We start from the raw sequence: 11,823 nt of genomic DNA, 5'->3' as shown, positions 1-11,823 counted from the left end.
TTTTTTAAAGATGAATGTTCTAGGATTTTCACACTTATTAAGAAACTATATTAAAACTTAGTTATTAATGCATAATTTTTTGTAACTTTATATTTTTTATATTTTTAAACCAATAGGATTAAAAGAAATGTAATTAATATTTTTGAAACACACAATTTTTCATTAATAGTTGACAAAATATGCTTTGAAAACATAAAAAATACATCTTTTGGAAACAAAATATTTTCCTAGAACATCCATCTTTAAAAAACAGAGGGAGTACTAGATTTTGATCTGCGCTTTCAAAGCGCAGGTTTATTTTTATTTTTTTTAATTGACAAATATTTAGTAAATATCACATTTTCATATATTTGTGTTTTATTTTATAAAAGACTTAAAAATTTTATCTTTATTTATCGTATTTCATTTTAAATGACTATTTATGTTTAAAAAATTAAACTTTATTTTTTTAATGAATTAAGTTGGTATAACTCTGATAAATTAATTTTATCATGGAGTTAATATTTTAATTAAAAAATTATATACTTTTAATAAAGATTTATATTTTTCAATAAAAAATTCAATTATTTTTATGAATGCTTAAATTATATTAAGAAAAGAAAAAAATAATAATTAAGAATAGTTGAAAAAAAATTATTTGAACTTAGACTCAATTGCCCAAAGGAAAAAAAAAAGTGAGAATTGAATCTGATTTTTTAATAGGTCCAAATGGCCCAAGAGAGATTTGATGTGGACTGGATGTCTGGATCTAAAAATAATGACCCAATATAGATTTGTTATTAATATTAATTAATTGCACTTAATGAAACATGCAATGTTAGTGAAGAAAAGGGCAGTCTAAGGTAATTATGACAATATGATCATGCTTTAATAGTATAGATGATGTTATTTGTTTTTTATGTCACTATTTAGAGTTGGACAAAAAACTCGAATTCGAAAAATCGAACCGATCCCAATCTGAATAGGTAGTACTAAATCCGAACTGGAATTGATTAAATATCCGAATTATTGAAAATTTTGGTATTTGAAGAACTGAAACCTAATCCGATCTGAACCGAAATATTTTGTGTATCCAAAATAGATTTATATACTTATATATATTATTTATTTTTAGATTTAATATATATAAAAAATCCAGAATATATATGATACTTTTAAGTTCGTATAAATGCTGAAAATATATACATATAATTAAACGTAAATATCTTAAATAGTTAAAAATACTCAAAACTCCAAAAATACTTAAATCATTATTAATTCTCTATCCAAATATTTAAACCAAACCTATTTAAATTGGTTATCCAAATCCGAACCAAATCCTGAAAGATCTGAACTGAACACGAAATCCTAAAAAGACCTGAAAACGAACCTGAACGCCCACCCCTAATCACTATTATATATATATCATATATGTGTCATCATAGGTTATAAAATACGTGTTATCATATAATTAATCGTATTTTATACGTACCATCAAATAAGTTTTCTTATAATTAATAATATTTTATACGTACAATCATATAAATAATCAAATATATTATATTTTAAAATTTAATATGAAATATAAAAACCACAATTTAAGTTGGTGTTTGAAACTGGGCTTTGTATTATATTTTTATTATATATATTGAAAACATTTTTATAATAGTTCTTGAAAATATGTTAGTAAAAATCAAATTTTGAATATATGTATATTTTGAATGAATTTTTGATATAAATAAATTTTAAATTATTATTTTGATTTGAATATATATATCAAGTAACATAGACCCATTACTTTTTAATATAATGTAATGGACTTTCAATTTTTTTAGTAGTATAAGCCCATTATTTTTTTTAACTTACTGCAATCCATGTTTCCAAACAGTACTATTTTTTTAACTATTATCCATATTGCCAAACAATTTCAATGTGTACTTCAATTTTAATAATATAGATGCAGTTCATATCTGAAATATAGATGCAGTTCATATCTGAAACACAAAAATAAATGGGTCTAGAGGGCTTTTATGGCCACAAGTTTAGCCCAAACATCACAGAGAATGCACGTACTATATAAGACCCTAAAACTGGTGCAAAAGAGGGCCTAAAAGTGTTAAAATCCGGACTCATCCTATATATTGCCTGGGATGAGAAAAAGACATCGCCATTGTCGGCAAGCGGGTGGGGGGGGGGGACATAGTCCATGTTTTAAAAAAAACATAATTAGTCTAATTAGTAATTGTCTTTCGGAAGAAAATGATTTAATTGTTTTCCTTTTTATATGATGAATGATGATGATATACTGTTAATGCAAAGAGTGTAATTATCTACAGTATTATAGAATTAGGATGAATAGATATCTATAACAATTCGACCACGAACAAATTTCTCCGCAACAGAATTACACAACTGTACGTAAATGACGGACATACTAAACAATTTCACATGTAACATACATGATCGTGATTCACATACCTTATGACTTATATGAATTATGCTAAAGTTACGATAAAGTCGCATTCAAAGTCAGCAAACTAATTGACAATTCTGAGAATGTAAGCCAACTAACTGCTTACTTTATTGAGAAATCGTAAAAGTTGTGAATGTAAAAGAATGCGAAAATGATGTAATGAAACTTTATAGTTTGGTTGAGATGGCTGTAGAATAGTATCATCCCCTTTTTTACATGTGAGATAATAATTCGCAATCCACTAAGTTATCACGAGAATCAATGATGAAGAGTTAAACTAATAGTAGTGGTTCAATTAACACGTTGTACTTGTACCCAAAGAGAAAATCAGATCATAAAGTTCATTGGACGGTGAAGATCCAGCTTGGGAAACGGCGTCGTGGCATTTGGATGCAGAACGTTGGGAGCACGATTTGGATATTTTGTCCCAATCGAGTCAGGGATATATTACAGCTTTGAATATTTTGATATTTCTTCCCGAAACTAAAATTTTGTAATAATCACTAACTCTACCATTTTCTCCCTTTTGAACCTTTATTATAAGATTTTACATTTTATCCCTAAGTAGTTTTTTTGTGTGTTTTAACATTGAGTTACTTACAGTGAATGAAATTAACCAAATTATGCGAAACATAATTTAATCGTTGATAATTGGCTAAAACCACAAACTGAGACTCATATATATGTAAAAATAAGGACCTAATTGTGAAACTAAGAAAGTTTTTAGGGCCGAAAGAGAAAAAGGTTTTTTTCTTAGTACGGGTGGGGTCTTGTGAAGGTGAGAAAGTCATCAAAAGTTATGTAATAAAATAAAGAAATGAGGGCCCACGCGTTCACATCATGACCATGAAAGTATCAAAAGATTTTCATTAAATATTCAGCAGCTCCCCACCCTCTTAAAATAGAGCTTTTCTCTAATCACGGATCAGATCCCGAACTCTTCGTCTTCCTCCCTCTGACCACCGACTCCGATCTCGCAGTTAGTCTCTCTCTGTCTCTGTGAATCTCATCCGCTTGTTTATAGGATTACAAATCTCTTAAGAGTTAAACCAGATAACACTGTTCTGGTCTGATTATGATTTGTTATAAATATATTGTTTGGATACAAAAATAACGATCGGGTTGAGTTTTGTGTTCGATGATCGTTGACTATTGACTTTTAACGAGATCAGTGACTCTTGTTTCACAATTTTGAATCTCCTTGCATTTCGCTTGTCTTTTTGACTCCAGATCTTGATGTTCCTCGGATCTCGCTTTATTATTTTTCTTGTACAATCAACATCATGCGTTATACAAAATGATTGTTATTGCAGGTGATAAAATGGCGCAGCATCTGTTGCATGGGACTTTGCACGCTACGATCTATGAAGTTGATGACCTCCACACTGGTGGACTCAGGTCCGGCTTCTTCGGCAAGGTAAATAATACCTTTCCTTGTCTTTTTTTTTTCTTCACATTTATTCTCCTTTTTTTCTTTTTTTTTTTTGATCCTTTGTTCTTAAGTCATTCCTTTGGTCTCTCCCACGTGGAGATGGATATTCTCCTTTTAAGTGAAAAGATCATATATTTGACTAGTGTAATAATAGGCATTCAAATGAATGTTGATGCTTATTATTCTTGAAGTTGTCACTCTATAGTTAATCTTTAACCTTTTAAAAAAAAAAAAAAACCAGATTCTGGCAAATGTAGAAGAGACCATTGGTGTTGGCAAAGGAGAAACACAGCTATACGCAACGATCGATCTCCAAAGAGCCAGAGTTGGTCGAACAAGAAAGATCAAGGACGAAGCCAAGAACCCAAAATGGTACGAGTCCTTCCACATCTACTGCGCCCACTTGGCTTCCGACATCATCTTCACCGTCAAGGACGACAACCCCATAGGCGCCACCCTCATCGGTAGAGCCTACGTCCCCGTCGACCAAATCCTCCACGGCGAGGAAGTCGACCAGTGGGTTGAGATATTAGACAACGACAGAAACCCCATCCACGGAGGGTCCAAGATCCACGTGAAGCTCCAGTACTTCGGCGTCGAGGCGGATCGTAACTGGAACCAAGGTATCAAGAGCGCTAAGTTCCCTGGAGTGCCTTACACGTTCTTCTCCCAGAGGCAGGGATGCAAAGTCTCTCTCTACCAAGACGCTCACATCCCTGATAACTTCGTCCCGAGGATCCCTCTCGCTGGTGGGAAGAACTACGAGCCTCAGAGGTGCTGGGAGGATATTTTCGACGCGATAAGCAACGCGCAGCACATGATTTACATCACTGGATGGTCTGTGTATACTGAGATTGCCTTGGTTAGAGACTCCAGGAGGCCAAAGCCTGGTGGAGACATGACGGTCGGCGAGCTGCTTAAAAAGAAAGCTAGCGAAGGTGTTAGGGTTCTTCTCCTTGTGTGGGATGATAGAACATCCGTCGATGTGTTGAAGAAAGACGGTCTCATGGCTACTCACGATGAAGAAACGGAGAACTTCTTCAGAGGAAGCGACGTTCATTGTATTCTCTGTCCTCGTAACCCTGATGACGGTGGCAGCATAGTGCAAAACTTGCAGGTCTCAGCCATGTTCACGCACCATCAGAAGATCGTTGTTGTGGACAGCGAGATGCCGAGTCAAGGAGGTTCGCAGATGAGGAGGATCGTGAGTTTTGTCGGTGGGATTGATCTATGTGATGGACGCTACGACACTCCATTCCACTCCTTGTTCAGGACGTTGGACACTGTCCACCACGATGACTTCCACCAGCCTAACTTCCCCGGCGCCGCCATCACCAAAGGCGGGCCGAGGGAGCCTTGGCACGACATCCACTCTCGCCTCGAAGGTCCCATTGCTTGGGATGTTTTGTACAACTTCGAGCAGAGGTGGAGCAAGCAAGGTGGTAAAGACATTTTGGTGAAGCTGAGGGAGCTTAGTGATATCATCATCACACCTTCTCCCGTTATGTTCCAAGAGGATCACGACGTGTGGAACGTGCAGCTGTTTAGATCCATCGACGGTGGAGCTGCTGCTGGTTTCCCCGAGTCGCCTGAAGCTGCTGCTGAAGCTGGTCTTGTTAGTGGTAAGGATAACATCATTGATAGAAGCATCCAAGATGCTTACATTCACGCTATCCGTCGCGCGAAAGACTTCATCTACATTGAGAATCAGTACTTCCTTGGAAGCTCCTTTGCTTGGGCAGCTGATGGTATCACTCCTGAGGACATCAACGCTCTTCACTTGATCCCAAAGGAGCTGTCCTTAAAGATCGTGAGCAAGATTGAGAAAGGAGAGAAGTTTAGAGTGTATGTTGTGGTGCCGATGTGGCCAGAAGGTCTTCCGGAGAGTGCATCAGTGCAAGCTATATTGGATTGGCAGAGGAGGACCATGCAGATGATGTATAAGGATATTGTTCAGGCTCTGAGGGCCCAGGGCTTAGAGGAAGATCCTAGAAACTATCTGACGTTCTTCTGTCTTGGAAACCGTGAGGTTAAGAAAGAGGGAGAGTATGAGCCTGCAGAGAGACCAGACGCTGACTCGAGCTATATGAGGGCACAAGAAGCACGTCGCTTCATGATCTACGTCCACACCAAAATGATGATTGGTAAGTTTACTACTCCATTTAAAAAGAAAAGCAAATCTCATTAATAGCACATTTTTAATTTTTGTCATAAAAATAACTCTTAAAAATGAATATTCTTCAAAATAGTATTTTATTAATCAATAAAAATAAAAGTACTAAATTACTTTACATTCTAAACCATAATGCTAATCTCACTCTTTAAATATTAAACTCTAAACTTTAACCAATAAACACAAACTCAACTTTAAAAAAATAAAAATGATTTTAAAATTTTTAATGTTAATCTGGTGATTTTCCTTTATTTTTCTTGAAAAACTTGATTTGGTGCATGTGTGACTCACTGGACGTCTCATTTTGCAGTTGACGATGAATATATTATCATTGGATCTGCTAACATCAACCAGAGGTCGATGGATGGTGCAAGGGACTCTGAGATAGCAATGGGAGGCTACCAACCACATCAATTGTCGCATAGACAACCAGCTCGTGGACAGATCCATGGGTTCCGCATGTCACTCTGGTACGAACACCTAGGAATGCTCGATGAGACCTTCCTCGATCCATCAAGCGTGGAATGCATTGAGAAAGTTAACCGCATTTCTGACAAGTATTGGGACTTATACTCGAGCGAGTCACTCGAACATGACCTTCCCGGTCACTTGCTACGCTACCCTGTTGATGTAGACGCTGAAGGTGACGTCACTGAGTTTCCCGGATTTGAGTTCTTCCCTGACACAAAGGCTCGTATCCTTGGAACCAAATCTGACTACTTGCCTCCAATCCTTACAACCTAGGTTTCACTTGGGTATGTCTTAACAATGAACTTCTCTGTCTTTGAATAATCTGAGTGTCTGTGTCTACTTTTAGAACTAATAAGTTGGTCGTTGGTGTGGTATGTTGCATTTTCACCCCTTTGGTTTTTAAATTCGTGCAATGACATGGTGAGAGTGTTAGCTTTGTGATCTTTATTTACCTTCTTTTTGTTTGTTATGCATCTTTGAACTTATGAACCTTATATTTGATATTTGTTTTTTTATTAATTGAACATCGGTGTCAATCGTGTGTTTCACATTACAATGTAGAGGTAGTTAGTAGTAGTTGGTCGTGTTCAAATAGCTTTACCTTAGGAAGTTTCGTAAGACTTCTTCTCGAGTAGTTCTTACTATATACGGAAGTTTCTTAGTTTTAAAACATGGTGGAACCTTATTGGTTGAATGCTAGAACTAGAGATATTGACAAAAGGACAGGACACGTGTGTGAAGTCCTCAGTAACCCTCACATCAACTTTAATTAAACTGCTTAGGTTCATTCGATATTGTCTGATAGATACGTCTTTGCGAACAGGTCAGTGGTTTACATTCATCCAAGCTAAACACAACCTCACATTCTGTCGACAAGCTTTCCAAAAATTATGTTACTGTACAATTTGCGTTTTTTTTTCTGAATATTTTTTAAATATCGGTCCAAGTAATACATACTTATCATTTACTGGATAATAGACAAACAAGATGATGAATTGAATTTTTACATTTATTTGTCTGTAATTCACCGAATCACGGAAAACTAATTAAGTCACAGAAAATTTTAAATTTGTGGCGGAATAATGAATTTTATATGGTATTCACTTTGTTATAAGAAAAAATAGATATCAATAATTAAACTAATTATTACAAAATATTAATATAATTAAAATTTAATAAAACTATTTTAATTCTTATTATAAAATATGTAGCTTATCTTTCAATATGTTTTAATAATAGATTGACATTCTACATTATTACAAAAAGAAATCTTGTATAATTTTATTTACAACATAACTATTTATCATTAAAAATTTATTGTTATTTATTTAAAATTTTAAATTGGTAATAGATTCTAGTTTAATAATATTAAAATGTTGATTTTTTAAAAAATTTACTAAAACTCAATTTTCTTTGTATTTTTGTTAGCAAAAATGTAAATCTGTGTGTTTTGCATTTTTTCTTTCATTCCACATCTTTTGTTGCTTGGTAAAATATTTTGCGTTTAAGATGTTATTCTGCAAAGTTACCAATCAGGACCATAACCTTTTCTACAATGGGTTTTCTTTTTCACAAAACTAAGAATAATTGTTGCAAATTCCGAGTTGATTTTCTCTAGAATACAAATTGTTTCTTTTTTGACCAAAAACAGTCTTACTCATATTATTTTCCTTTTCCCCACTAGGATATGTGAGTAACGAAGCACTAAAATCCAATTATTTTCCAACTTTTATTTATTTTCTATTAAATTTTCTCCACTGCTATATTTGTATAAGTATAGAAGAAGAGATCAAGAGAGTCAAGAGAAGAGAATCCTACCACAGAGTTTCAACAGTTGGTTTAAGTTACAAGTCTAACAAAGCTAGGGCTGTCAATTGGTTGGGTGCCCATGGGTGTGACCCAGTCCAGACTGTGTTGGGTGGGTGTTGGGTGAACCCATAACTTAATGGTCCAGTTGGGCTACAAAACCGAATTTGCCCATGGATAGTTTGGGCCAAACCAATTGGTCACTGGGTTAACCCAATACATTAAAAAATTAGGTTTTTTAATTTTGGGGAAAAATCAGATTTTTCCATTTTACGATTCCCCGATGAAAAATCTTCTTCTCGCGATGAAAGATTCTTGAGGCTTCTCTGCATCTCGATTCGTCTTCTCCAACCATGATTTCTCTGGCCTGAACCAGATTTCTCCATTCTCTGCATCTGACTTCTTCTTCTCGCGATTTCAGGTATGGTTCCTAAGTTTTAGCTTCGATCTCGGTTTAACTCGTCATCCATCGTGTTCTGTGTTGTGGGTTTTAGTTTCGATCCTTTGATCTCGGATTATCTCTTCATCCATCTCAAGTTTTAGCTTTGATTTTATTTTTTGGTTTTTTTCTTAAAATCACTTCAAAAGCTTCGTTCTGATTTAGTTTTTTTTTTTTCTCTAGTTCTGATGATAATGGTATGATTTTTCTGATGATAAATTGATAATGGTATGCTGTGATTTATTCCTCTCCAGCTTGCTTTAGTTCATGACCGTTGTTCCTTCTCAAGGCGTTGAGAACGTTGGAGTATCAACGTTGGAGTTTTGGAGTTTTGAGAAGTTGCTGAATCAGACCCTCTTAAGCTAATCAACAGTTGACGATGGTTTTAGGCAAACAAATAGTAAATTCTTAAGTGGTCAAAGAAATCAACCAAGTAAGCTAATTAATCCTTCAACAAAATATGTTAAATAATTAATATAATGATTGTGATTGATTTCTATGTTCATGTTTCTATGTTCACAGTTTGCTAGTATTATTATGTGTATCTTTTATAGATTGTCTTCACTTGAGTCAGTCTCGTTATTGTTGTGGGTTTTCTATGTTCATGTTTCTGTGTTCACAGTTTGCTAGTATTATTATGTGTATCTTTTATAGATTGTCTTCACTTGCTAGTAGCTACTGTACTGTTCCTTTCTCATTTAAATATTTTGCTGTTTCAGAAAATGGAAGCGATAGACTTGAATGATGATGGTCAGAATGATTTGATGGATGAAGATATAGAAGATCATGAAGTTATTGAGATTTCAGAGGCTAACAGAGGCACGCCACCAAGACATGCTCAGTCACGCCGTAGAGCTAGGTTGTGGTTAAAGTTTACTATAATTGGAGGACAGCGGCCTGATGGTAAAACCACAGAGTGGAGAAGGAAAAAGAGGAAGAGAGTGGAGAGTCCACAGACTTGACTAGAGATAGTGGAGAGAAGGTACTATCTTGTGCTTGTTATGGATAAGATATTGAAATGCCTTGAGTTTGAGTTTGTATGTTGATGAATCTTGTTTCTCGATTTTCAGGCATAGCGGAATAACAACTGAGATGATGGATGGAAGTTACAACAACCGTTAGAGATATTCAGGTTCATGAGCTCCATTTTTAACTTTTGTTTACATACAAGTTATGAGGCTTGAGTTGAAGACTTGCTTCAGGTTCACACTGAGCTTTTATTCTTTTGCTTGTGTTGATAAGTTTAGTTGTAGACTAGTATACCTGAAAAGATAAGAGCACAGTTGGTAAGTTTAAGTGGTCAATGTTTCTCTGTAGGCTGAGAATCAAAAAATAAAAATGTTTCATATTTCAGAAACGAGTTAGAGATATTCAAGTTTCATGAGCTCCTTTTTTAACTTTTATCTACATACAACAATCATATGCTTTCATGTGTCTTCTTTTGTGTTAAACATGTGTTGCTTTAGTAGCTTGAACCGTAGGTGTTGAACCTTCTTTTTTTCCTTTTTGCAGGCTGAGGACAAGTAGAGAAGCTGGAAGCTGAGAAGAAGTGAATCAATAAATCAGAGAGTTATATTTTTTTTTTTACATAAAACAGAGCTATCAAAACCTTAAAATTGTATCCACATTTTTTTACATCATATTTGTATTAGAGGTGAACAAATACAAATTAAACATTCAGCAGATTTGAGAGATAATTTTTTTTACATTAAATTGGGCTTAAACAGAATTGCTAATCATGGGAAAGCTTGGGTTGGCCATATGGGTGTTGGGTTAAGTTGGGTGTGGGCTAGATAGGGTGTGGGCTAGATGTGGGTGTGGGTGTCTTGAGACCAAGAAAAACAAATACCCATTGGGCATACCCATTTGGGTGTGGTCCAACCCAACTGACACCCCTAAACAAAGCCTCTTCACACATACACACGTCTCTCCCAAGTCCCAACAACCAATCATCTCCATCAGCTCAGCCTAACTTCTCGTTTCCGTTGGTTTTCTTGAAAACTCTCTCTCTCTATTTCTGAATATCTTCAAACTAGCCGCCGGTTCAAGAAACTTCAGGAAGATGTCTTCCATGTTGGGTTGTTCTAGTGGCACCGTAGCGATCGCAACCGCCATGGTTTTCTCAAGCACTGCTCTGTTTCTCGCGATGGCTCGACAGTTCCATGGGAAGATTCATGATCAAACTCCACCACCGATACTCCGTTCATGTCTATCTTCAGGTACGTACGATCTTTCTCTCTCGGACTCGGGAAGTTTATGTTTGATTTTTTAACCGGGAGAATAAGTTTCTTTCTTTCTTGGGAAGCAGAGGAAACGAAGAAGCAGAGGAAGAAGAAGAGAGTTCGCTTCGCGGGGAATGTGAAAGATACGAAAGGGAACGGGAAAGAGTACCGGAAGAGGGAATTGAGCAGGAGAACCGTACCGGAGCCAGTGACTAAACCGGGGAAGACCGGTTCAGTTTGTGGAATATCAACGATGCCAGCGAACCGGATGGCTCTGTATCATGGGATTCTCAGAGACAGAGATCACAGGACTCAATGCTCTTATTGACTTTTCTTCTTGACCAAACAAGTCGATAGATTTTGGTTTGCAGATTTTTCTGTAACATACTTTTTCTTGGTAAATTCAGAATAGTAGTAGGTGGCCTTTATGCTCTTCTTTTTTGATTCATAGTAGTAGACTAGTAGTTGGCCTTCTTGTTCTCTACTTTTCTAATTGTTTTTGTTATAAAATCAAAGTGACGATGTAAATAAGTGTCCTGTAATATATATATTTGATACTGATCGTTGTAAAACTTGTATGTTTGCTAAACTTGTATTGATTGTGTTAAAAATTATAATCAATAATCACATAGAGAAGGTAACAAAACAGGTCTTCTATTTTTCAGTTAAAAAAAAATTGTAACATTTCTTTTTATTTTCTTTTAGCTTAAAATATAAAATTTTGAAACAACTAAACATTTATGTTTTTCTATAATTATAGCAATACAACATCGTTTGTGTTAGTGTTTTATTCACATTTGATTTATAGACGTAAATTAATATTATTAG

At 35.2% G+C, this 11,823-nt stretch overlaps 2 protein-coding genes across 2 annotated transcripts; both read left to right on the top strand.

The window, feature by feature from the left end:
• Window positions 1-3,280: 3,280 nt before the first annotated feature.
• LOC103869877 (phospholipase D alpha 1) lies at window positions 3,281-7,064 on the top strand. The gene is made up of 4 exons (XM_009147952.2): window positions 3,281-3,431; window positions 3,766-3,869; window positions 4,126-6,028; window positions 6,368-7,064. The coding sequence occupies exons 2-4, from the start codon at window positions 3,774-3,776 to the stop codon at window positions 6,799-6,801; spliced, it is 2,433 nt and encodes an 810-aa protein (XP_009146200.1). The 5' UTR covers window positions 3,281-3,431; window positions 3,766-3,773; the 3' UTR covers window positions 6,802-7,064.
• Window positions 7,065-7,312: 248 nt separating this feature from the next.
• Window positions 7,313-11,552, top strand: LOC103869875. Its single transcript, XM_009147951.3, has 3 exons — window positions 7,313-8,397; window positions 10,679-10,992; window positions 11,082-11,552. The coding sequence occupies exons 2-3, from the start codon at window positions 10,836-10,838 to the stop codon at window positions 11,321-11,323; spliced, it is 399 nt and encodes a 132-aa protein (XP_009146199.1). The 5' UTR covers window positions 7,313-8,397; window positions 10,679-10,835; the 3' UTR covers window positions 11,324-11,552.
• Window positions 11,553-11,823: the final 271 nt, after the last annotated feature.

Source organism: Brassica rapa, chromosome A05 (assembly GCF_000309985.2).
Source record: "Brassica rapa cultivar Chiifu-401-42 chromosome A05, CAAS_Brap_v3.01, whole genome shotgun sequence".
Lineage (NCBI taxonomy): Eukaryota > Viridiplantae > Streptophyta > Magnoliopsida > Brassicales > Brassicaceae > Brassica > Brassica rapa.
This window is presented reverse-complemented; position numbering and strand designations above follow the sequence as displayed.